This window comes from Pteropus vampyrus, unplaced genomic scaffold (assembly GCF_000151845.1).
Source record: "Pteropus vampyrus isolate Shadow unplaced genomic scaffold, Pvam_2.0 Scaffold1, whole genome shotgun sequence".
Taxonomy (NCBI): domain Eukaryota; kingdom Metazoa; phylum Chordata; class Mammalia; order Chiroptera; family Pteropodidae; genus Pteropus; species Pteropus vampyrus.
Window position 1 is genome coordinate 16,089,463 of NW_011888782.1, and position 27,616 is coordinate 16,117,078.

Consider the following 27,616-nt stretch of genomic DNA (forward strand, 5'->3'; position numbering starts at 1 on the left):
GAGTGGAAAGAGGAGACAAATTTCAGAGATACTTCAGAAGTAAAATGACAACGTGCTAGTTATGATTTGTAAACAGAATGTAAGAGAAAAGGAACTCTCAAGGGTGACACCTAGATTTTTGGCTTCTTCATCTTAGGTGGTAGTTAGAGAACACTAAAAACAGACATAATGTGTGAATTTGTTTAGAGATAAGTAGGAGTTTGATCATGAATTTAGTTGGATGTTGGGTTTGAGATACCTTTGTGACATTCAAGGTTAAAAAAAAAAAAACACGTGAGCAGGGAGACAACATTGGCAAATTGTGGCCATATGGGTAGTAATTGAAGACCCAGCTGTAACTGACATCTCTTGGAGAGAGTGAGAGAGTTAATGAGAAAATCTTGGGTGGAAGAAGAGCCTGCCTATACAAAAAAGCAGAGAAGAGGACAGGATATGTGGCGTAAAAATCAAGAGACTGCTGTAGTTATAAAAGCCAAAGGAAGACAATGATTTGACAAAGAGGGAGAGGTCAAGAATTATGTTAAGTGAAAAGTTAAAAATATGACTCAGAAAAACTTTGATTATGAAGTTGGAATCCCCCTATGTTTTGTAGTTTTCAAAACATATAAATAATCCCTTGGAGTCAGTTTTTTTAAGTGAAAAATTGTTTGAAATTTAAAACTTTGTTTTCTTGCTAATATGCTAGCCTCTTTTATTAAAATATTTTCACAAGTTTTAGGGATATTACTTTTCCACTCGTGCACTTTCTTATGGTGGTTCTCTACTTCCTATAGTTTGTAATCGTTATTTATGAGCTTATGTGACTCTCTAATTATTTTTGAGTTTTGCTTGTACCATTAAATCCAAGGGTTTGGACCTTTTTTTTAATGTTAACTTATTAATGTTGAAGTTTTTTTGTAAATTTAGACAGCACTATTATGCATGCTGCAAAGGTTAAGAGTTTAGCTTTTTTATGGGAGTCTTTTTTACCCTTGAGAAAAAAATTTTGTCACTTCCATGCTGGTTGGTACATTGTTTCCCATCTCTTTTTATTGAAGAGACAGCCTTTCCATGGTCCCACCTTTAAGTACAATAAATACATTGTATCTAGCATTTGAGAGTTTCCTTTTTAAAATTAAGCTCAGATACTCTTTTTTTTTTTTTTTTTTTTTTTTTTAACATTAGCTTAGTTTTTCATGTTGCTGGCAAACAGTTGCTTTACTTTCAGTTCCTTATTGATACTCTCTGTGATCTATACATTGTTGAAAACAGGCTATTTAAGTCTCCTAGTAGTATTGCATTACTATTTCTGCCTTCAGATCTGTTCATATATTTAGATGCTCTGATGTTGGGTGTGTATATATTTTCTTGATGAATTGACTCTTTTATTATTATATAATGAATGACCTTTTGTCTGCCATGCCTGCTCTCTTGCTTTTCATTTACATAAATTATCTTTTTCCATCCCTTCACTTTCAGCCTATGGATGTATGTTCTTAAAGCTGAAGTGAGTTTCTTTTAGGCAGCATATATTTGGTTCTTGTATTTGTATACTCACCCAATGGATTTTGATTGGAGAATTTAATCTATTTATATTTAAAGTAATTTTTGATAGGTAAAGACTTAATATTGCCATCTTGTTTTCTGGCTGTTTTATAGTTCCTTTGTTCCTTTTATTGTTGCTTTCCTTTGTGATTTGATTTTTCTTAGTGGTATTCTTTGATCGTTTTCATCTTTTTTCTGTCTAGAATAGGTTTTTGCTTTGTGGGTGCCTTGAGTTTTACATAAAACATCTTACAGTTAAACAGTCGATTTTAAGCTGATAATTTAACTTCAGTCACATGCAGAATCTACCTTTTTACCTTGTCCCCATTTTTATGTTTTATGGATGTCACAGCTTACATCTTTTTATTTTGTGTTTTAACAAATTATTGTAGCTATAGATATTTCAATATTTTTTGTCTGTAAACCATTATATTAGAGTTAAGTGATTTACATACCATTATAATACTAGAAAAGTCCGAACTTGATTTATGTACTTATCTTACTAGTGGGTTTTGTATTTCCACGTTTTTACATAACTAATTGTTGTCCTTTCAGCTTTAAGAACTTCTTTTAGCATTTCTTGTAAGGCAGGTCAAGTAGTGATGAACTCTTCAGATTATTTTTTTTTTCTATTTTTTTTTTTGAATATATGTGTTGGTTCTGCAAGGTTTCCGCTGAAAAAAATACACTGATAGCTTTATGCAGGTTCTCATGTATAAGTTTCTTCTTTCAAATTTTTCTCTTTTTCTGTGATTTTTGACAGTTTTATTACAGTGTCTTTCGGTGAAGTCTTGTATGGATTGAATATGTATTGTGAACTGTGAGCATCATTGTTCATCTGTATCTCTCCCCAGATTTGGGAACTTTTCAGTTATTATTTCTTTAAATAAGCTTTCTATCCCTTTCTCTCCTTTTTTTCTCCTTCTTGGGCTCTCATAATGCAAATATTGTTTTCAGTGATTTCCTGTAATTAATGTAGGCTATTTTTCACTCTTTCATTTTTTTTCCTCCTGCCTCGATAGTTTCAAATGGCCTTCCTTCTAGTTCTCAGATTATTTCTTCTGCTTGTTCAAGTCTGCTGTTGATGTTCTCTACTGAATTTTTCATTATATTCATATTCATCAGCTCCAGTGTTCCCCTTGGTTCTTTTTTATAATTTTTGTTTCTCCTTTGGATTTCTCATTTTGTTCATGTACTGTTTTCCTAGCACTAAAACCAGCATAATAAACTATAACAGCACTGTAAAACAAGAATATGACATTAAGGAATAGAAAGTTAAATAATGAAAAACATAAGACAAATAGGAAGAAATGAAATTGAAGAAACCACAGCCCAAACTGCATGTAGAAGACAATTTTTAATTGTCTATCTTGAGTTCTCTTGTGGCTTGCTAACATTCCTTAAAACAATTATTTTGAAATCTTTGTCAAGTAATTTATAAATGTTTCTTGTCAGTTACTGGAAAATAATTGTGTTCCTTTGGCAGTGTCATGCAGCTTTGATTTTTCATGCTTTTTATAGCCTTGCATTGATGTCTGCCCAGTTGATAGACTGGTTTTGGTAGGGAAAGACCAGCTACAGCTGGATTGGCTGTAGCAGTTCTTGCACCAGAGAAGACCCAGCGGTGTAGTCTCTGTGTAGCTTTGACAGCTATGGCTAGCGTGGATGAAGATTGCAGGGGTCCTCAACAGCTAAAGCTGCATATGTCTGCAGGACTTGTGAGGGCTGTTGGGAACCTCCTGATTGCCTCTTTTTTCTCCCATGGATTATTTTCATGGCCAAGGGGATCTGTCTCTCTTGGCATTGGCTCTGGCTCATGGGTGGCCTCTTAGTGATGGTGGTACTGGTGGGTTCCCCTGGAGCAGCCACAGAGCCAGGGTACAGGAGTCAGATACACACAGAGTGGTTATACAGCCAGAGTCTGAAGTGAAAGCACTCACAGAATAACAGTGTCTCTGGGGTCCAGAGCGTTTGTGGCTTTGGTTGCGGGGCATGGCAGCCCTGCCTCTGAGGCAGCACAATAGCTGCTCCTTCTCATAGGGAACACAGCAATGTCTCTTTGCAGGGATTTGTGATGATGATGGCTTTCGGTTATCTTAGTGGCTAAAGCTTCTGTTGTCTTCTACAGAGCAAGCCACTGGGGTCTGTGCTGATGAACACTGTGGAGTTCTCCTTTGTGAAAGTTGCTGGAAATGTGCGGCTGTCATGAGGGCTATTGAAGTCAGCAGCAAAGCCTTCCTAACTCCTCCATAGAAAAGGCTACTGGGGGCTGCGATGGCACCTACCATATAGCTGATAATGTAGCCTTCTCTCTTTGTTGTTTCTAGCTGTCTTCAGATGTCTCAGCTAAGCCTATCTTCTAGCAATCTTTTCTCTGTGGTTATTCTCCATTTTTTACATCATTGGGCTGCGGTAGAATCGTAATTGTACTTTCGAGCCTTCCCAGGGATATTTTCTTTCATGGATAGCTATTTCGTGTGTATGCGGTCACGCATGTGTGCACAGGAAGGAAGCTGATGTCTCCTACGTCATCTTGCTATTGTTACTCCTCAGAATACTTTCTATCTTGTTCTAATTTGCTTTTCGTTTTTGAACTTTTTACTATTTAGCTTACCTTTTGTTTACCTTGACAATCATTTTTGACACTCAAAACCGTGTAGTTCTTTTATCATAAGTCTTTATTTTGTAATAATAGCAGTAGCCTCTAAGTGCTTTAGAGACATTATATTGTTCACTCATCATAGCTACTTTATGATGTAGGTACTGCTGTTATCCCTCTTTTACAGATGAAGAAACTAGAGCACAGAGAACCTAAGTTATTTTCCCAACTAGTGCCACAAAGCTAGTAAAGTGTGGAACTAAGATATTTAGACCCAGGCAGTATGATTCTAACACCTGTACTTTTCACCTTTAGGTTATACTTCCTTTCAGGCTGCTGTGGCTTAATTTAGCCTTCCAAAGATATTCTTATTTATGTTTCCTATGATACTTGTTTCTTTCATTGTTGATTTTGATGCTTAGCTTTTGTTGCTTACTTTCTTCAAATGTTTGATTTTTGGGTGTGTGCTTTTTTTGGTGTTTGATCAAGTCTGCCTAAAAATGCAATAATGCTTGTATCTAGTGATTATGGGAAGGAGAATTATGATTTGCTGCTGGGAAGGATGTATCAAACTGATACTGAATTAGATGTGAGGATTTTCTATTCATCTTTCTGTACAGCATTGTTCTGCTTTTTGACTCACTTGTCTACATGTAGTGCAGATACCTCTGATCTCTACTTCCTTCCCTTGGCAATGGTAGCAGAAGAGGATCTACCTGCCTGGCTGGCTGTTTCTAATGCCATTACCCTGAGGATTTCTGCAGGTTCTCTTTATACAGAACATGGAATATCTCTGAAATTGCCTCCTTGCTCTCTCCCACCCTCTGGTTTACTTCTACATGCAGTTTGGGCTGTGATTTCTTCAATTTCATTTCTTCCTATTTGTCTTATGTTTTTCATTATTTAACTTTCTATTCCTTAATGTCATATTCTTGTTTTACAGTGCTGTTAAAGTTTCTTATACTGGTTTTAGTGCTATCGTAATTTATTCTTTAGTTTGCAGTTTTTAGGGTTGTAGGATTAGAGACAATTGTATCAAGAGTGTTCATTTTCATCCTATCTTCTGTCAGTGGTTCTTAAACTTTTGAGAGTCATTGATTTCTTCGACCATTTGATGAATTCCATCTATGCTCACGCCCTTTTTTAAAATTCAAATGCAGCTGTTTACCATCTGTACCCCAAAAGATGGCCAGATGTTAATTTTCAGCATTACTAGTTTTGTAGGCATTGAGCATTACTAGGTTTATAGGCATTGGGGTGGGGAGCACTTTGTTTTTAGTTATATTAGAGGCATGAGCCTATCTTTTGGAAAATAATTTGTTAGTCAAGTTTGAGGAAAATTACTATAAAAGATGTATTTATGTAGCTATAGAATTACATATAAAGACACTTATATTTAAAATGTAATATTAGAAAGGTAGAGCTGTTTCTCTCTAGTAAGCAAAGTTTATAACATTTCCTTTTTTCCTGTTTTCTCTAGGTTTAACTATAGATCAACACATCATCTTGCGTCTCATGGGTTCTATGAATTTTTAAATTGGTTTGATGAAAGAGCATGGTATCCACTAGGAAGAATAGTAGGTGGTACTGTAAGTATATTTGCAGTTATTTACGTTCGTATCATAAAATTCATAGTTATTTGAGTAAATCATTAACTGCTAAGATGAGTATTCTTGAGAGCTTTGTGTAGTTAACTAATACATTTTTTATGGCTGATTATACATTATTTAATTTACTAAATCTCTTTTCTTGATACTTAACACTCACCCCCACTTCACAATGTGGGGTTCTCTCACACTAGCCACTATTTTTGACAAATGGTGGAGGCTGTGAGGGGATCTCTTGTCCAAGTGTATCTTAAGTTCAGGTTATTTGTGTACTTTTGTTTTGTTCTTTGGCAACTTTATTGGAAAAAATGCTTTTTGGAAGTAAATAGAAATTTAGAAGAATCAGGTAATTTTAATTTTCCAGGTCCCAAATCTTTCCTAAATAACTCCAGATAATTTAGTATTGATCATAGTTCATGGTTAATTATTGTATTCAGAAGATGACATAAGGGAAGATATTTTTAGTATTTTGGATGTAAGGAGAATGTTAAAGCGAAAGTGAAAGGCAAGACACCTATTGAGGAGACATACATGTTTAGTATTGATTTTTTTTTCTTGATCATTTTTGTCGGAAGTTTATCAATTTTATTAGACTTTTTAACTCAAAGAAACTTTGACCATTGATTATTTCTATTAAATGTTGTCTTCCGTTGTATTACTTTTAATTTATTTTCTTCCTCCCACTTTAAGTTTGTTTTTGTTTTTTTGACTTCTGGTTAAATTTGCTCAATAATTTTCAACCTTTTCTTTGTTATTAATGTACTCATGTTAAAACTATAAATTTCGCACTAATCAGGTTTTTGAGCTACATTGCATAATTTTGGTATGTAGTATTTTCATTATCATTCAAGTCAAAATGTATTATAATTTTCATTATAATTTCTTCTCATTCATGGGTTATTTAGAATTGTATTTAACTGGTTAGAGGAAAATATTCCGTATTTTTAATCCTTTGAAATTTGAGACTTGATTTGTAGCCTAGTAGTTGGCAGATTTTATAAATGTTCTTTCTATGTTTGTTCTCTATGATAGTAAGATGTTGTATTTCTAATTTGAGGCATCTTATCCTTGATGTAAATAGAGATACAGATAGTAGGAGAGTAGTTATGTCATGATGGTCTCCAGGGCAAATTCAAAAGATATTGAATGGTAAGAGGTGTGGTAGATGGCTTTTATCTGTACTTCTTGTGGTGCTAATCCTGTCATATACTATTTGTATTAATATTTGATTACTCTTGTTTGTTTCCTTGTGTGTTTAACTTTTTACTTTGAATTCATCCTCAATGGAGGCTTGTTTTCTGAGACCTTTGGTGTCCTTTGGTGTCCTTTGGTGTCCTGATATTTGCGACCATTCCTATAATTTTCTCTTTTGCCTTTGCTGGAGCTTTTATGGATTTCGCTTTTTTTAGGATAGTTTTTAGAGGTCATTTCTTAGCTCAAGATTTCTTATACCTGAAGTTGTTATAAATGTAGAACCCATATTCACACATGTGATGAATGAGTTTCTTATATCTCATTTTGTTTCTCTTCAGAGCTTTGTAAGTAAGGCAAAACATTTCTTACTGCTTCACTTAATGAATGGGAAGAATTTGTCTGCTCTAGTTTCACTTATAGGCCGGGCTTTGTGCTGGGAATTAGGCCTTTTTTCTAGGATCTGTGTTAAGTGATCCTCCCACCCCCACTAACTTCCATTTCTGAAGGTGTATATCAGACCTGGAATGTGGTCTTTTCCCTCTTTCTGGGAGCTCTCATGGCATCAGCACCTACTTTAAACTTCTTTATTTTTGGCATCTGCAAGATTCTTTTTCTTTTGAGCTTAAATATGCCTTTATTGTTGTTGGGTGGAGGTTTCGTTGTTATTTGGTTATGGTTTTTTTGGGGAGTGGGGGGTTCTTTGTTCTTTCATCCAGTACTTCTATGTATTTTAGCTGTATTTTGTGTGTCAGCCCACTCTGCCACATTATCAAGGATGTATTGACTTACCTTTAGAGAGGTATTTTCAAATTCATTTCCATTTGTATTGAATATGGCTGACAAAATCATACACTAGGGCCTGGTAATGTATGTGAAATGGAACAAAATTTTATTTTTTAAGATTGGTGATGATTGCCACACTTTTTCCCCCCTTCCTTTATTCTCTTCTGCATATTCAGTAGGTATTGAGCATCCATTTGCCACTCATTGTTCTGGATGCTGGGAAAATTTTCCTGCTATTCTGGATCTTATATTCTTGTGAGGGTGTTTAACTAATAGACAATAAATAAACTAAGTAAAGTAAATAGTATGTGAAATGGTGATAAGTGATGGAGAAAAAGTGAGGGAGTGAGTTAAAGACTTTGGGGAGTTTGCATTTTTAAGTAGTATAGATAGGAAAGGAAATTTATAACATTCTTTGTAGTTTTAGTGATGGAGAAAGAAAAGAATCTTGTAGGATTTAGTTAATGATAGAAATATAAATACACATTTTAATCATTGATTAGTAGCTCAGAAATGTCTTATTTACTTTTCTTTGAATTCTCTTAATGTTTTAGAGGAATCTTCTTTTAGAGTGAGGGTGAGGGGTGCAATTGCTGTTTTAAGTGGTATAAAAATGTTCAACCTTTCAAGAGCCCCAAAATATTATCTTTGAATTCACAAATTGACTAGTCCTTCATTTCCTAGCTAGAGTAGTTTACTTTCCAAATCTTGATTTTGAAAGGGGGGAAGAGTCATTACCACTTAGATAATAGTACACACAATTTCATCTTCTTTTCTTATTTCTTTATACACACACAAGTATGGGCAAAACTGGATCATGTTAGAACCCTAAACTTAAGGGAAAGTTAGACTAGGACCATGTTTTATAATGAAAAAATAGTGGGGTCAATAAGAAACTTACCCACAGTTTTCCATAGAAAAACATTTTCAGTTTTAATAATCATTTCATCTGATCTCTTATTTAAATATGTATCTCTCCATATATGAGCTTTTTCTTTGTAGTCAGTCTAAAAGAACATTTAATTTTGTAGTGCGTGAGGAAGGCAAACTGTTTTGAGATATTATTCTCAAACTTATTATAAACAATATATCATAATAAAGACAAGAACTTATGTTAGTGTTTTCAGCTACATTATTTTATATGTAATTACATTTTCCATTTTGTTCTTCCTAGGTTTACCCAGGGTTGATGATAACAGCTGGCCTTATCCATTGGATTTTAAACACATTGAACATAACAGTTCACATAAGAGATGTATGTGTGTTCCTTGCACCAACTTTTAGCGGCCTTACATCTATATCTACTTTCCTGCTTACCAGAGAACTTTGGAACCAAGGAGCAGGACTTTTAGCTGCTTGTTTTATTGCTATTGTACCAGGTTACATTTCTCGGTCTGTAGCTGGATCCTTTGATAACGAAGGCATTGCTATTTTTGCACTTCAGTTCACGTACTACTTGTGGGTAAGTAACATTTGATTTTTTTACTACCATTAATACCCATGGACTTTCTGCTGAAATGCTGTAGGTGGTACATATTTATCTTTGATCAGTTATAGTTGCATACAGAGATCTGCATTACTGTTCATAGTAAATATAATAATATTTAAAAATGTCAGGTACTATTCTCTCTCCATTTGTTATATAAATTTTGACAATAATCCTACTATGCCTATTTTAGATGATGATAATGTCCTTTATAAGTCATAGCTCCAAAAAAGTTTATCAAAAAAAAAAAAAACCAAGCTATCAATTTTGTTTGTTTCTTTTGTGTGGACGGAGAATGATCAGAATACTTAGAAAGTTGAAATGTGGTTCAGTGTCTTGGATTTTGAATTCTATGTCCAAAGTTGGCATCATTTTGCTGTTGCCAAGCTATTTCTTTCTTCTTAATCTGTATACCTCTTATTTCCTTTTCTTGTCTTTTCGTATTAGCTAGTTCTTCCAGTACTATGTTGAAAAGGAATGGTAAGAGAGGACATTCTTGCCTTGTTCCTGATCTCAGTGGGAAAGCTTTGAGTTTCTCACCATTAACTATGTTAGCTGTAGATTTTTTTATGTAAGGAAGTTCTACTCTACTTCTAGTTTGTTGAGAGATTTTATGAATGGATGTTGAATTTTGTCAAATGCTTTTCCTGTATCTGTTGATAAAATTACATGATGTTTTTCCTTTGACTTGTTGATGTGATGAATTACATTTATTAATTTTCAAATGTTGAACCAGTTTTTTATACCTGAGATAAATCTAACTTGTTCATGGTGTATAATTCTTAAAATGCATTGTTGAATTTGATTTACTAATATTTTGTTGAGGATTTTTGCATCTGTCTTCATAAGAGATTAGTCTGTAGTTTTCTCATAATGACTTTGTCTGGTTTTGGTAGTAGTATAATCTTGACCTCATAGAATGAGTTAGGAATTATTCATTCTGCTTCTGTTTTCTGAAAGAAATTGTAGAGAATTGGTATAATTGCTTATGTAAATATTTGGTAGAATTCACCAGTGAACCCCTTGTCCTGGTGCTTTCTGTTTTGGAAGGTTAATTATTGATTCAATTTTTTAAATAGATACAGGCCTAGTCAGATTATCTATTTCTTTTGTGAGTTTTGGCAGATTTTGTCCTTTAGGAATTGGTTCATTTCATTTAATTGTCAAACTATGAACATAGAGTTCATAGTATTCCTTTATTATCCTTTTAATAAATGTTCATGGGATCTGTAGTGTGATGTTCCTTCTTTCATTCCTGATATTACTAATTTGTGCCCTCTTCTTTCTTAGCCTGTCTAGGGACTAATCGATTTTTTTTTTTTTAAATCTTTCAGAGAACCAATTTTCCGTTTCATTGATTGTCTCTATTTTCTATTTTCTATTTTGTTAATTTCTGCTCTCATTCTTCTTTTCTTCTGCTTCCTTTGGATTTAAATTTCCCTTCTTTTTCTAGTTACCTAAGGTGGAAACTTAGATTATCTTTAAATAATCTTTTAGCTATATCTTTCTCTTCCAGTATATGCATACAGTGCTGTAAATGTCCCTATAAGCACTGTTTTCATCATACAAATTTTGATAAGTTGTTTTCAATTTTATTTAGTTAACAATGTTTTTAAATTTCTCTTCTAATTGTTTTCTTTGGCCCACGTGTTATTTAGAAGTGTTTAATCCGCACTTATTTTGAAAATTTTCAGTTACCTTTCTGTTATTTATTTTTAGTTCTATTGTGGGCTGAGAGTACACATTAAATGATTTCTGTTCTTTTAAATTTGTTAAGATGTGTTTTATGGCCCAGAATGTTTTATCTTCTTGGTGAATGAATGTTCCATGTTGGCTTGAGAAGAATATGTATTCTGCTGTTCAGTGAAGTAGTCGGTAGATGTCTATTATATCTACCTGCTAGATCTGCCCATTCCCGAGAGAGGGGTTTTGCAGTCTCTAATTTTAATAGTGGATTCATCCATTTTTCCTTGCAGTTCTATCAGTTTTTTCCTCATGTAGTTTGACCCTCTGTAATTAGATGCATACACTCTAATGATTATTATGTCTTCTTGGAGAATTAATCCCTTTCTCATTATGTAATGCTTTTTTTATCCCTGATAACTTTCCTTGCTTGGACATCTGCTATGTCTGAAATTAATATAGCTATTCCTGCTTTGTTTTTGATTAGTGTTATCATGGCATATTTTTCTTTGCCATCTGTTTATTTTTAACCTATATGTATCTTTATATTTAAAGTTGGCTTCTGGTACACAACATATACTTGGGTCTTGTTTTTTGATCTACCCTGACAATTTGGTTTTTAATTGGTACATTTAGACTAATATTGATGTTCAGATTATTGATATAGTTGGATTAATATTTACATATATATTCCTGTTTTCTATTTGTTACTCTTGTTCTTTGTTTCTATTTTTGTCCTCCACTCTTTTTCTGACTTTTGTGGTTTTAATTGTGCATTTTATGATTCCATTTTCTCTCCTTTCATAACATATCTGTTATACTTAACACTATATCACTTCACAGGTAATATAAGTACCTTATAATAACAAAATAATCCTAATCCCTTCCTCTTGTTCTTTGTAATGTTACTGTTATTTATTTCACTTATACATAATCATATGTAAGATATATATCCATAAACATATATAATAGAATACATTGTTGATATTATTTCTAACAAATAGTTATCCGTAATATCAATTAAGAATAAGAAAATAGAAGTTTTTATTTTACTTCTGTCTTTGATGTTCTTTGTTCCTTTATGTAGATCTAGGTTTCTGATCTATCTTATTTAACATTTATCGCAAGACAAGTCTGTTGTCAAATTCTCTCAAATGTTGTTTGTCTGAGAAAGTCTTATTTCTCTTTTCCAAATTTTGAAGGATAATTTTACAATATATAGAATTCTAGGTTGGTTTTTTTTCTCTCAATACTTTAAATATTTCACTCGCATGTATGGTTTCTTAGTAGAAGTTATGTAATTCTTATTTTAATCCTGCGCATAAGGTGTCTTTTCTACTGGCTACTTCTAGGACTTTGATTTTCTGTAGTTTGAAAAAGATGTCTAGGTGTAGTTAGATTGGCTGTGTGTGTGTGTGTGTGTGTGTGTGTGTGTGTGTGTGTGTGTGTGTGTGTGTGTGTTCGTTCGTTCGTTCGTTCGTTCGTTCGTTCGTTCGTTCGTTCGAGCTTCCTGGATCTGTGGTTTGGTGTCTAATGTTCATTTGGGGGAAATTCTCATCATCATTTCAAATATGCTTTTCCTTTCTCTTTTCTACTCTGATATTTCCATTACAGATATATTATACCTTTAAAGCCAGACACACTATACTAAGTAAAAGGAATTTCTGTAATTTCTTTAGTAATGTGAAGGTAAGGTGTGGGCAGAGGAGAAGCATTCTATAGTCCTGTGATTAGTAAGCTGGACTGTGAACTTCATAAGTGCTTCTTTTTTTTCCCCTCTCCCCTTAGGTGGGAAAGGATGGCTAGAGTAGGCTAGAGTTGGATATTTTACTTCTCCTATGTAGAAGGCTGTAGCTGACTGGAGTTGGGTATTTCCCTTCCTCCAGGTCAGTTAGGCTCTTATAACATGCTAGCAGGTTAGACACTGGTTAATAGTTCCTCTTGAAGATAGGCCTTGTTAAGAATTGAATGCTCTGGCATATTTCAAAATGGTTCTTTCCCCAACCCTGTGCCAGAAGCAATGAAGGGACTCTTTTCCCCTTATATTGTGAGAACCTGGTTGAGATCCTGGAGGTAAATCACACAAAATTGTGGGGGTCTCCATATGACTGGATTCAACCTGGAGTTTTTCAGTCTCCTCACTAAATTTTACACACTGAGTGTCCAGCGATTCTTGAGTATCAGTTCAGGTTTTCCTTATCTATTTCCACTGGTAAGCCGTGACCCGCTATGTTCACATGTGTGTCTCTCCAGTCTTGAAGGCTGCATTTTGTCCATGTTTTTTCCTCACTTATAGATCCAAGAGGAGTTGCTGATTTTTCAGTCTGTTCAGCTTTTTACTTAGGACAGAATGATGACTTCCAAGCTCCATACATGTGGAACCAGAAACTATAAGTCTGTTGCCAAGTTACTTAAACTTAATGTTCTTCTTACATGGAAAATGATGCTACTTAGTACTGCCCTCTACTTTCAGCTTGTGTTTGTTTGTTTATTGTTTTAGCTTTAGCCTATGCTCATTTTTTTCAGTGTTGGAAATTACCAAAAACTTACATGTGAATACTCTCCTTATATATTTAATTAAGTACATTTTTAGGTAGCTAGGTAAGTGGAAGCACTAGTTTTCTTTTTTAATAACTGTTCTACATCTTATAAAACTAATTACTTCATGGACATTTTTACTTTGGCAAGGAATTCCAGAGGAGAATTTTGCAGTCAATATAGGTGGTTGCTTGATCTTGAGTTTGAGAAAAAAGAAAAGCACCCATGGATATGAAGATGATGACAAGCAGTAGGATGCTGCTAATGCTGCTGTAGTCACTAAAAAATGTTTAAAAGCAAATTTAATTTATTATGTGCAGCTGAGGAAAAAAACTTGAAATTTGGAACATTTGTTTGAGGCTTTTTTTGTATATAACTTTTAAAATCGTAAAAGTAATATGTATAAATGTGATAGATCTTGACAGTATAATGCTAAGAGGAGAAATAGGTTGAGGTAGAATATGTACAGCATGATATCATTTATTTAAATTTTAAATAGTACAAACCAGACTATGTATTTATACCTGTTTATAATGAAAGTGTAAAAAAAGGTATGTGTCCATCATATATATCAACTTCATGAAAGTGGTTATTCCTGAATAACCACTGTATGAGTGAGTGAAATAGAAGAAGGAGGTATGAAGTGAGGTTAAAATATATCAGTAAAAAAGACAAAAAATTTAATAAAAATCTGAAGTGGATAAGGTATTTTCGTATATGGAAGTCTGGATGGCTATTCTCTACTCTTCTATATGTTTGAAACATTTTGTAATAAAAAATAATAATGTCCTATTTGTTGAAAATTTAGAAGCAGAAATCACTTCGATATTGCTACCATTTTCATTTTGTCATATTTCTAAAATTTTTTTATGCTTTTAAGAAACAAATGGCATTATCTGTATAGCTTTGTATTCTTTGTTTTCTTTCAACATATCATGAGTCTGGACCATTGCAAGAGTGTTTTAACTGGCATCTTAATTATCTTACTTAACATTTTTTTAAATTTAACTTTTAAAACCGAGACAAAATTCATATTAACATAAAAATCATTATTTTTAACCATTTTAAAGTCAACAGTTCAGTGGTTTTTAGTATCTTATAGAACATTTTATCACCCTCTAAAGAACCCTTGTAACTCTCAATTCCCCTCACACTCTATCAGTTTTCTTTTTGTCTCTATACACTTACCTATTCTAGGCATTTCATATCTATAAAAACTATATAAAATATGTGACCTTTTATGTATGGCCTCATTCACTTAGCATAATTACTCATGTTGACATGTATCAAATTTTATTCCTTTTTATGGCTGAATAATCCATTATGTATGGATATACCACACTTTTATGTGCGGATATACCACACTTTTAAAAATCCTTCATCTGTCGATGGACATTTGAGTTGCCTTTATAAACTGTTATGAATAATGCTGCCAACATTAATGTACAGGTTTTTGTGTGTGGACACATGTTTTCATTCTTTTTGGTACATACCTAAGAGTGGAACTGTTGATTCCGTGGTAACCATGATTAATTTTGTGGAACTGCCAGACTCTTCCCCGCAGTGGTTGTGCACCATTTTACATTCCCACCAGCAGTGTATGAGGGTTTTAATTTCTCTGAATTCTCACCAATACTTTTTTGTATTGCCTATTGGTATGAAGTAGTATCTCATTCGTTCTTTTCCTTACAGTGGTAAATACACATAATGTAAAATTTACCATCTTTACCATTTATAAGTGTAGAGTTCAGTGATATCGAATACATTCATAATGTTGTGCAACCATCACCATTTATCTGTATAGCTTTTCATCTTGTAAAACTTGAAACTATATCCATTTAACAGTAACTCCCCCTTCTTCCCTCCCCATACCCTGACAACCACCATTCGACTATCTATGATTTTTACTACTCTACGTATTTTGTATAAGTGAAATCATACAGTTCTTGTCTTTTTGTGACTGGCTTATTTTACCGAGTTAGCATAATGTCCTCAAGGTTTATTTGTGTTGTAGCATATAACAATTTTCTTACTTTTAAAGACAGTCTATTGTATATATATATATATATATATATATATATATACCACATTTTGTTTATCCTTTCATCCATTGATGGACACTTGGGTTGCTTCCATGTTTTTGCTATTGTGAATAATGTCGCTATGAACATGGATGTACAAATATCTCTTCAGGACTCTGCTTTCAATTTTGGGAGATATATACCTAGAAGTGAAATTGCTAGATCATGTGGTAATTCTGTTTTTGGCATTTTGAGGAACTGTCATACTGTTTTCCTTAGCAGCTGTATCATTTTACATTCCCATCATCAACAGTACACAGGGTTTCCAAAATCTCCACATCCTCACCAATACTTGTTGTTTTTGTTTGCTGTTTGGTTTTTTGTTTGGGTAACCGTACAAATGAGTATAAGGTGGTATCTCACTAGTTTTGATTGTCATTTTCGTAATGATCTGTAATGTTGAGTATCTTTTCATGGGGTTAATGGCCATTTGTATATCTTTGGAGAAATGTTTATTCAAGTCCTTTGCTCATTATGAATCAGATTGTTTTTTTGTTGATGAGTTTTAGGAATTTTCTATATATTCTCCATATTAATACTTTATAAGATATATGATTTGCAAATTTTTCTTTCATCCTGTGGGTTGCCTATTTTGCACTGCTGATATTGTCTTGATGCACACATTTTTTTTATGAAGTCAGATTTGTTATTTTGTGTCTGTGCCTTCAGTTCCCATCCGAGAAATCATTGCCAAAGATAATGTCAGGAAACTTTGGCCCTATGTTTTCTTCTAAGAGTTTTATATTTTATAGTTTTAGGTCTTACATTTAGGTCTTCTGGAGTTAATTCTTGTATATGGTGTTAGCTAAGGGTCTGACTTCATTATTTTGCCCATTGATGTCCAATTTTCTGAAAACTTTTTGTTGAAAGACTCTTTCACCATTGAATGGTCTTGGCACACTTGTTGAAAATCACTCGGCCACATATGTGAAGATTTATTTGGGGTAATTTGTTTCCTTGGTCTATATGTGTGTCTTTTTGTTACCGCCATGCTGTTTTGATTCCTGTAGCTTTTTATAAGTTTTAAAATCAGGAAGTTTATATTTTCAGCTTTGTTATTTTTCAAGATTCTTTTGGCTCTTAGGGGTCTCTTGAGATTCTATATGAATTGCAGGATGGGTTTTTATTTCTGCAAAAAAAATTTGGATTTTGATACAGATTGCATTAACTCTAGGTCACATAGGATAGTGCACTTAAAAATGTGTATTTGCAGTTTTTTGATGAAGTGGTCTATGAATGTCTGTTAAATGTGGATCTGTTCTAATATGATATTTAAGGCCATTATTTCCTTATTAATGTTCTGTGCGGATGGTGTGTTTATTTTCAAACCAACTGCTTAACCTCTTTTATAAGGTAATGTGTCTAAAATTTAAAAGAGCCACTACATCAAACTAAAAAGCTTCTGCACAGCAGAAGAAACTGTCAACAAGATAAAGAGACAACCATCCGAACAGAAGAAGATATTTGTAAGCAACACCTCCAATAAGGGCCTAATATCCAAAATATACAAAGAACTCATACAACTTAACAACAACAAAAAACAAACAGTCCGATTAAAAAATGGGCAGAGGACCTGAATAGACTTTTCTCCCAAGATGACATACAAATGGCCAACAAACATATGAAAAGATGCACAATGTCGCTAGCTATTAGAGAAATGCGTATCAAAACCACAATGAGATGCCATCTCACACCTGTTAGAATAGCCATTAGTTATCGACAAGACAAGTAATAACAAGTGTTGGAGAGGATATGGAGAAAAAGGAACCCTCCTACATTGCTGGTGGGACTGCAAATTGGTACAGCCACTCTGGAAAACAGTATGAAGGTTCCTCAAAAAACTAAGAGTTGATCTACCATATGATCCAACAATCCTTCCACTGGGTATTTACTCCAAAGACTTGAAAACTCATATCCGAAAAGATATTTGCACACCAGTGTTCATAGCAGCATTATTCACGGTGGCTAGGACATGGAAGCAACCGAAGCGTCCTATGATAGATTATTGGCTAAAGAAGCTGTGGTACATATGTACAATGGAATATTACTCAGCCATAAGAAGACATAAAATACTGCCATTTGTGGCAACATGGATGGACCTTGAGATAATTATGCTAAGGAAAATAAGCCAGACAGAAAAAGTTGAAAACCACATGATATCACTTATATGTGGGATAAAAACTTAAAAGCAACAAAGGAACAGGACAAACAAACAGACTCATGGACATGGACAATAGACTAGTGGTTATCAGAGGGTAGTAGCGGCGGCGGGGGGTAGAGGGGAGGTTGATGGGGTGGCTACAAGGGATCAAATATGTGGTGACAGAAAGAACTCTAACTATGGATGGTGTATACACAATACAATATATATATATGCCTTACTGCTAAATTGTACACCTGAAACTTACTGGATTTCTTTAACCAGTGTCACCATAATGAATGAATGAATGAATGAATTTACAAGAGTAGTCTTGTGTCATAGCATTATTGTTTTCAAAGCACTGTTGACAGACATATTTCTGTGTACTTTGGGATTTGTATTCTATAGAGGTTCTAACCTTTTGTCATCAAGATCTAGTGGTTAAAAGCACAGTCTTTGTAGACAAACTGCCATGGTTTTCTTCCTTTTTGTTTAAATGCTAGCTCTATCATTAGGGTTGTTTAAACCATCTCCATGTGTATTTTGTCAACTATAAAAATGGAATATTAAAACCTACCTCATTTGACTTAATACATGCAAGGATATAGAACATTGTGGGAACACAAAGTGATGAGTACATTATTTTTTTTAAAGGTTTCCTCCTGTGCCCTTGTAATCACATCCTTTTCTTAATCCACATTCCTTGCAGCCAGAGATCTGATTTCTGTCTGTTTATCTTTGGTAGTTTGTTTTGTAGAATGCTATGTAATAGAAACAGTAAGGGCTGACTCACTTCACTTAGTGTAATACTTTGACAATCATCCATGTTGTATAGTTTAGTGGTTTGTTACTTTTTATCACTGACTAGTATTCTGTTGTATGAATGTACTATAGTTTTCGAGCTTTTGGCAGTTATGAATAAAGCAGCTATAAATGTTTGCATATAAGTCTTCATATTGACATAAATTAGTGTTCCTCTTAGATAAATGCCTAGGTGTGGGATTACTGGTTTGCATGATAAGTATATACTTAATTTTATAAAAAGCTGCCAAAGAGTTTCCTAAAGTGGTTGTGTCATTTTGTATCCACTCCACCAGAATATGAGGAGTTGCATTTACTTGCTTCATCAGCACATGGTATGTTCAAATTTTTTAATTTTAGCCATCTAGTGGATATGTAATAGTATATCAGGGTTTTAATTTGCTTTTCGCAGGGAGACGTTGTGAGATTTCATCACATTATTCAGAATAGTACAGAATTTAAAACTTAAGAATTGTTTATTGAATTATATCTAGAATTTTCCATTTAATAGTTTTAGGCCATGGTTAACTGAAACCTAGAAAAGCAGAACGGTAGGTAAGGGGAGACTATTATACTATAACTTTATAATCTTGAAGTTGGGTTGTATTTGTCCTGTGATTTTGTTCTTCTATATTGTGTTGGTTATTCTGGGTTTTTCTTTTCCATATAAATTTTTGAATTAATTTGTTTATGTCTACAAGATAACTTGCTGAGATTTTTTATTGTGATTATATTGAATCTACACATGAAGTTGGGAAGAATCGACATCTTAACTATATTGAGTTTTCCTATCATAAACATGGAAAATCTCCATTTATTCAGATCTTTGATTTCTTTTCTTGGAGTTTGGTAGTTGTCACATGAATTCCGCACATACTGTTAGATTTATACCTAAGTATTTACTTTTCCTTTCTTTCCTTCCTTCCCTTCTTTTTCTCTTTCAATCTCACCCCTCCCTCTTTCTTTTTCTCCTCTTCCCTTTCTTTCTCCCTCCCTCCCCCCTTTCTCTCTTTCTCTTTCTTGTTCTTTCTCTCCTTCCATCCCTTCCCTTCCTTTCTTCCATTTGTGGTAATGTGCATTGTGTGCTAAATGGTGGCGTTTTTTATTTTAAATTCCAATGGTTCATTGCTGGTAAATAGTAACTCAGTTGAAGTTTGTATCTTACAACACTGCCTATAAGTATTTATTAGCTTCAGTAGTTTTTTGTTTGATTTGTTTGAGATTTTCTGTAATGTCATGCAAACAAAAACAGCTTTATTTCTTTCCAGTCTGTATACTGTTTTTCATCTATTATTGCAATAGCTAGCACTTTTCAACTAGTGCTGAAAAGACATGGTGAGAGTAGACATTCTTACATTATTCCTGATCTTAGTGGGAAAGCTTCAAGTTTTCCACCAATAAGTGTGATATTAGCTGTAGATTTTTTGCAGACTTTTTTATCAAGTCAAAGTTTTCTTGAATGGGCATTGGATTTTGTCAAATGTTTTTTGGCGTCTATTCATATATGATCTTTTTCCTTTAACCTTTTGGTGTGATGTATTACATTGGTTTTTGAGTATTGAACTAGCCTTGAATACCCAGAATATATCCCACTTGATTATGGTGTGTAAGTCTTTTTATTCATTATTGGATTCAACTTGCTAACATTTGTTGGGGATTTTTTTATCTCTGTGGAAAATATTGATCTGTAGTTTTCCTTTCTTGTAATGTCTTTGTCTGGATTTGGTATTAGGATACTGCTGGCCTCATAGAATGTTAGGAAGTAACCCTGCTTCTATATTTTTGGGAGAAGTTTTAGAAAGTTATCATCTCTTCCTTAAATGTTTGCTAGAATTCACCGGTGAAACCATGTGGGGTTTGTGTTTGGAAGGTTATTAGTTATTGTTTCAATTTCCTTACTAGGTATTGGCCTATTCAGATTATTTTAAGTTTTAAATTTTTAATTCTAATTTGCTATGCTTTTTTATGTACAGTTGGATTCATTGTTCAAACATCATATAACTCAATTGTATTAACTAATTTTAGGTGACTTTTTTTGGAGTATTATAAAGTAAATACACATTAATTCTTTAAAGTACTTACCTAATTCAGGGACACACTTAGCAAAATAAAAAGAAATGATTTTAATTCTGTCAGAACAAGCGACATATTTCCTACCTGTCTTTTATCATATTCCCTGAGTAGGAGCAGCGAGCCAAACTTTTTTTGTCCTGTTAATTAGGTAATAGTAGTCTTTCTATGCTTTCATTCTTCAAACATTAGTAAACATTAGTAAAGGATGAAGAAGTACAATTTAGTAGTTACAAAACAGTCACAGGGACGTAGAGTACAACATAGAGAATACAATCGATAGTTTTGTAATGGCTATGTGTAGAGCCAGATGGATGCTAGAGTAATCGAGGTATCACTTCATAAACTATAAATGTCTAACCATTGTACTGTATACCTGAAACTAATATAAATTTTAACAGATAAAACCACACACAAAAAAGTTCGTAAACTACTAAACAGATTTAACCATATTAAGTACCTTTATGAAGCTGGAGCAAAAAGGGCTGATGAGATACCCAGATATGAGTGATGGCCATACCCAATCTCATTGATCCAGTGTTTTTTATGGATAGATATTAGATTATTACTGCTTTAAAGGAAGGTTATAATGAAAATGAAATTAAGGCTATATGAAATTTATGACTAACCTTTTACAGTTTTTTTCATTGCCCAGTACATAAAATCTAAACTAGTGTTTTCTAACTTCAGCCTATAGAACTTTTTTGCTCTAAATCTTTTCTGGGGGTCTTTAATTATGCTTACTAGTTTTTGTTCGAAAGGTATAATTAAATAACAGAAAATTAAGCGAATGAGAAATTACTTATGATTTTAGTACCTTTGGCTTAGCCATTTTAATATATTTTCTATCTGTATTCATTTTCCCATGTACATTGCTTTTTTCTCCTACATGTAGTTGGTGATTATTCAGTAAACACAATTTTGTATCCTGCCTATTTTGTTTAATATTACATCTTTGCTTAAGTAGAGAAGAAGGCTAGAGATCTTTCTACCCTACCTGGAAGCTAGCTAAAGATTCCTGTCTCCTTCTTTCCAAGCCATCCTGTTTGGTAGGATCTCTTCTCAGAAAGGAGCTGACTTTTCTGACAGAGATTAATCTTTTTCTTTTTGGCTTTCTACTTTGTTTTTCTTTTTTGAAACAGCTTTATTTAGGTATAATTTGTATGTGGTAGAATTCACCTATTTTAAGTTTGATGAGTTTTAGTAAATTTATAAATTTCTATGATCATCATGACAATTTAATTTTAGAACATTTCTATCACTCCTAAATGTTTACTCACTGTCTCTGTTTATAGTCGAGCTTCATTTCTTATCTACTCATCTCTAGACCTAGGCAACCACTGGTATGCTTTTTATTTCTAGAAATTTCATATAAACTGCATCATATAATATATATTCTTCTGTATGTGTCTTCTTTTACTTACCATGTTTTAGTGCTTTTTTCATATTGTTGCATATATCACTAGTTCACTCCTTTTTATTATTGAATAAAATCCATTGTGTAGATATATACCAAATTTTGTTCATCCATTCAGTTGGTGGACATTTGGATTTCCAATTTTTGGTTAAATAATGCTGCCGTGAATGCTAGGTACAAATATTTATGTGGATATATGTTTTTATTTTTCCTAGGAACAAATCCCTAGGAGAAGAAATGCTGGATTTTATGTTTAGTGTAGCTCCTCTTTAATAAGCTACCATACTTTTCCAACAAATGTAACATTTTTCATTGTAACCAATATTGTATGAGGGTTCCAGTTTTTCCATATTCTTGGAAATACTGGTTTCATTGGCTTTTGATTATAGCCATTCTAGAGGGTGGCCTAGTAATATCTCATTGTGGTTTTAATTTGCATTTTCTTAGTGACTAATGATGTTGATATCTTTTCATGTGCTTATTGGTATTTTATGTGTATTCTCCTCAGAGAAATATTTATTGAAATCTTTTACTCATTTTTAGAGGGAGAATAGTCTGTCTTATAACGGAGCTGTAAGATTTCCTTTTTTTATTCCGGATAAAGGTCCTGAATCTGACAAGTCCTGTCAGATACGTGTTTTGCATATATTTTCTCCCAGTCTAGCTCTCTTTTCATTTTCTTAATGGTCTTTTGAAGGACAAAAATTTTAAATTTTGATGAAGTCTAATTCATTATTTTTTGTAGATTATACTGTTGGAGTTACGTAAGAAACTGTTGCCTAACTCAGTGCCACACATATGTTCTGTATGTTTTATTCATGAAGTTTTATAATTTAGTTATTACATTTATGTCTATGACCCACTTAGAGTGAATTTTTTAATGTGGTATGAAGGGTCTAAGATCCCCAACACCCTCTTTTGGGAACATGGATATCCAGTTGTTATTCAGTCGTTATTTATTGAAAAGACAATCCTTTCCCCTGAATTGATGTCTTTGTTGAGAATTAATTGACCATAAATTGTGAGTTTATTTCACGACTCTATTCTGTTTCATTGATCTAATATTCTATCCGTATACCATTGACACACTGTCTTGATTAATGTAGCTTCATAGTACCTTTTAAAATTGTGAAGTGTACTATAGTTTTTTATATACTGATCATGTATCCTGTGACCTTGCTAAACTTGCTTGTGAAATTTTTTTAAGATTCCTTGGAATTTTAAAAGATCATGTTATCTACAAAGTGTTTTGCTTCTTCCTTTGGAATCTGTATACATTAAAAAAATTTTTTCTTGACTGTACTGGCTAGAACCTCTAACACAGTGTCCAATAGAAACAATGAAAATGGACATCCATTCTTTCCTGATCTTAAGGGAAAAGCATTCAGGCTTTCACCATTAAGTATGATGTTAGTCGGAGAGTTTTTGTATATATTCTTTATCATAGATTAAGAAAGTTTTCATCTCTTTTCAGTTTGAGAGTTTTTATCATGAGTGTGTATTAGATTTTTCTCAAATTCTTTGTTTATGTCTATTGAGATGATCATATGATTTTGTCCTTTATTGCATCAATTTGGGGTTTCTCTACCTCAGCACTATTGACATTTTTGGCCAGGTAATTTGGGTAATGTTTTGTGTACTGTAGGATATTTAGCAGCATCCCTTGCCTCGACACACAAGATGCCAGGTTGCAGTAACCAAAAATGTCTTCAGACATTGCCAAATGTCCCAGGGAGGGGGCTGGGAGGGTGGCAGAATCACCTTCAATTGGGAACCACTGCATTACTTTATTTTCAGATGTTAAAATAACTGAATTCCTGGAATAAATTCCATTGGTTCATGATGTCTGAACCTTTTTAATACATTACTGGGTTTGTATTGTTTATATTTTGTTAAGAACTTTTGCTCTATATCCACAAGGGATATATTGACATGTAGTTTTATTTTCTTATAGCTTTGTCTGGCTTTGGTATCAGGGTTATATTGGGCTCCTAAAATAAATTAGAGAAGTGTTTCCTTCCCTTCCATTTTCTAAAAGTTTTTATAGGATTGTACTGTTTCTTCCTTAACTGTTGATTACTTCTCACGAGTGAAGCCACCTGAACCTGGGAAGATTTTTAACTGCTAATTCAATTTTTATTGACATAGTTCTGTTTTGATTTTATGTTTCTTCATGAGTAATTTGATAATGTGCATCTTTTTTTAAACTCTGCCATTTCATCTAAATGATCTAAATTTTGGCACTTCATGATAACTCCTTTATAATTATTTTCTGTACAGTCTGTAGTGATGTCACCTCTTTATTCCTAGTGTCGCTTTTTTGTATCTTCTCTCTTTCCTTGGTTTAAAGTTTATCAAACTTTTATTTTCATTGATTTTTCTCTATATCTCTTCTATTTCATCTGTTTCTTGATCTTTGTTATTTTCTTCTACTTCGTGATTGGTTTGCTCTTTAGCTTCTTGAGGTTGAAACATAAGTTATTTTAGCTCTTTCTACTTTTCTAATAAGAGAGTTAAAGCTTAATCATTGCTTTAGCTATTTTCTGTATATTTTAATATGTTGTGTTTTCATTGTCACATAGTTAAAATTTTTCTTTTATTTCATGATTTCTTTTTTGACCCATGAGCTCTTTAGAAGTGTATTGTTCCAAATATTTGGAAATTTCTCAGCATTCTTATTAATTTCTAATTCTGTTGTTATTGAAGAATTCTAAATCAGGTCTTTCAACATCAACATGTCAAAGACTGAGTTCAGAAAACACCCATGCACACCTACCTGTTTGCCTTCTTCCTTTCCACTGATGGCTAGTACCTTAAGCTAGGAAACTAGGAGTTCTACTCAACTTCTTTTTCTCCATTACTTTTGAATTCTAGTAGCTCACCAAAAAACGTTGATTTGGTCCTTGAGCATAGCCTCTCCTTTTTGTATACATTCTTACTACTATAAATTTGGACCTCAACACTCACTTCATTTATTATACCAGCCTTGTAACTTGTATCTCTATTACCAAGGGCATTCAGGATCTATAAGGGCCTTTTGGCACTCAGTGTCTATACTCATCATATGCTCTGTCATATTGAGCTTTGACTATAGTCCTTTTGTGTCTTATTTCCCTAGTAGGGGCAAGACTGAATTATAATTTGTGTGTCTAACACAAATTTGTGTATTGGTAAATACTGAGGATATGTTTGGGTCACAGTATATATCCTTTCTCATTCTCTCTTAGCCCATGTAGTTAGCTTTAGAGTCTGTGGAAATTTCAGGGTATGAACTATTTTTAGTAGTTGTAAATATATAATGATTTTTTATTTTTATTTTTATTTTTGGTAATAGATTGTAGTAGTCTGGATCCAATCAATCACAGTAGGTTAAATAAGAGAGTTTTATGTAAAGAAGTATTAACTATAATTGAAGAGTAACTAATATAGAAGGACACTATAGGGTATCCTTGGGCTGAGGTAGAGTACCCAAGGAAAGACAAGCTTTGAAAGGATTTAGATCTCATTGGGGAGGGTGTGGTTCAGCCCACCAACAGCAGAGAAGCTCTATGGTTTGGCCAAGCCAGAGCTGGTTTGGCATTGCCAGACAAGCAATAAGCCACCCTTTGGAGTATAGATGTATGGGGGAGCTGGTAACTTGTATAGCATGGTATGCGGTGGGAGTTTGGGTACTAGTGGGCGGGCAGGAGGCTTTCAGAGTGTGTATGGGGCTTCTGGTTACCATGTCAAGAGGACCGCAGAAAGGTTATTGCTAGATCAAGGCTGCAGTCACAACAGGACTTTGTTTTGGGCCCATGGCTGGTGTCTGTACCACCAGATATCCTCGCACCCATCCCACCAAACCCAGCCTACACCTGAAATGATCAGAGAGCCTCTTCTCCTATAGTGTTCCTCTTATACTTCTGAGAAACCTTAACACCATACTCATTTTAAATGAGAAATAGTTAAAGGAATTTTGTTAACACAGAACATATATTGAAGGCTATATTGGAGCTTAGAGGCAAAAAATAATAACTGGTTCATAAATATAAAGGACTGAATGGTCATTTGTAAGCTTTCCCTGCCAACATTTTTTTCTTTACCTCTGACTGGACAGCCTATCCTTTGTACTCTCAATCTCTACATATTTTTTCTTGTTTGCTCTATTGATCTACCTACCATAGCCTTCTGTGCCCCTGTACTTGGGATTCTTTTTTGTTTCTGGTGCATCTCATCCTCTTGAGGACACTATTTCTTCTATTCTCTCCCACTTAGAATTAGACCTTTCTGAACATTTTCTTTTCCATTTCTGTAGTACCCGCTCCCTTTTCTAAAAATTATCTTTAGTCTCTGTTTTGGTCTCCATATGATTTTGGCAGCATTACTTGGTTCCATCTCACTTCTTCAGGCTCTGGAAATTGGACATTACAGGAATAATCTCTAATCTGCCCTGGAAATTTTTCTTACTTTAAATTACATTTTAGCATAAAGGCCTACCTTATTATTTTACCCTGTCAAAGATAAACCTTAGCCCTTATTTTTAAAATCAAGGTATATTTGGAGGGAAGAGGAGGGGTTATTTTGTCACATATATATACCATGATGAATTCAAAGCAGTTTTTCACTAGTCTAGTAGAAATCAGCCTGAAACACCTTTAAGTGCTGTAAACCAAAAATGTTTTCTCTTTCCTTCCTCCCTCCCTTTTCGTTTTGTTTTTACAGTTCTCCCAGAGATTGGCTGTCACCTGTAGTTGGCTTTAATATACTAGCAGAGGCCCATTTTAAAAGTAAAGAATTTCTTGAAATCAGCTCTATAGAATACTGTCAAATTTGAACTTCCTATTGGGGCTTGGCATTAATTTTTTTTTATATATACAGAATTGCTTGTAATGGGACTTCTTATGTCTGTCATTTCTTTAGGACATTCACATTACTCATCTTAAAATTGACCCTTTGGCATAAGTATTTAGAACTTGTGTTTTCTGAAATTTAAAATTCAGTTTTCTGAAGTTGCTAACATATTTTGTTTTTTTTTTTTCAGATGAATATATAAACTCTTATCTAGGAATTATTTCTTTGATTAGTTTTTTTCAGTAGAGATTTGTCAACTTTTTGAACCTTCATTTACTGCAAGTTGCCTTTCCAGTTCAGAGTAATTGAGAATTTTACTGGTATGTCACTAGGCTATCTAGAAACTATTTTAGGAATATAAATTTCTTGGAGATATTGATTATGGTATCTGAAAATTTCTAGATAATGAAAAGTTTTCAAAAATGGGTGCTCATCATTGGAATTATATGTGAGATATAGGTGATCACATTCAAATGAAGCAAAATTACACATTAAGGTATATGTAATGTCTAAGCGAACCAACCATATGAAATGTAGATTTACTGAATAAATTTATTATTTAGTTAAAATCTCAATTAGTTGATATTAATCATTTTAAGATAGAAAGTAAAACAAATGGAAAACTATCATTTGTTCCTGTTAAGATTATTCTTTTTCTGAGAGAATAACTAGAAATAAAATCAAAGCTATTTCTAAAATGTCTGACTGCTGCCCAATGTTACAGATGTATATTAAGTGGATCGAAATATCCGAATAACCTCAGTACTTTTTTTATGAGCTTGACTTTTTGTAATACCAGCTTACTAAACATTTAACATCTTTTTATTCAGCAGGAGCATTTATAAACATTTTTATTACATCTG

General features: G+C 33.5%; 1 protein-coding gene across 1 annotated transcript in view; it reads left to right on the forward strand.

Moving 5' to 3' along the window:
* STT3B (STT3B, catalytic subunit of the oligosaccharyltransferase complex) overlaps positions 1–27,616 on the forward strand; it is a 90,680-nt gene that overhangs the window by 32,436 nt on the left and 30,628 nt on the right. The window contains exons 2-3 of the mRNA XM_011361012.2: positions 5,604–5,712; positions 8,882–9,169. Of these exons, the coding sequence (XP_011359314.1) occupies positions 5,604–5,712; positions 8,882–9,169 (397 nt within the window). The remainder of the gene's footprint in view (positions 1–5,603; positions 5,713–8,881; positions 9,170–27,616) is intronic.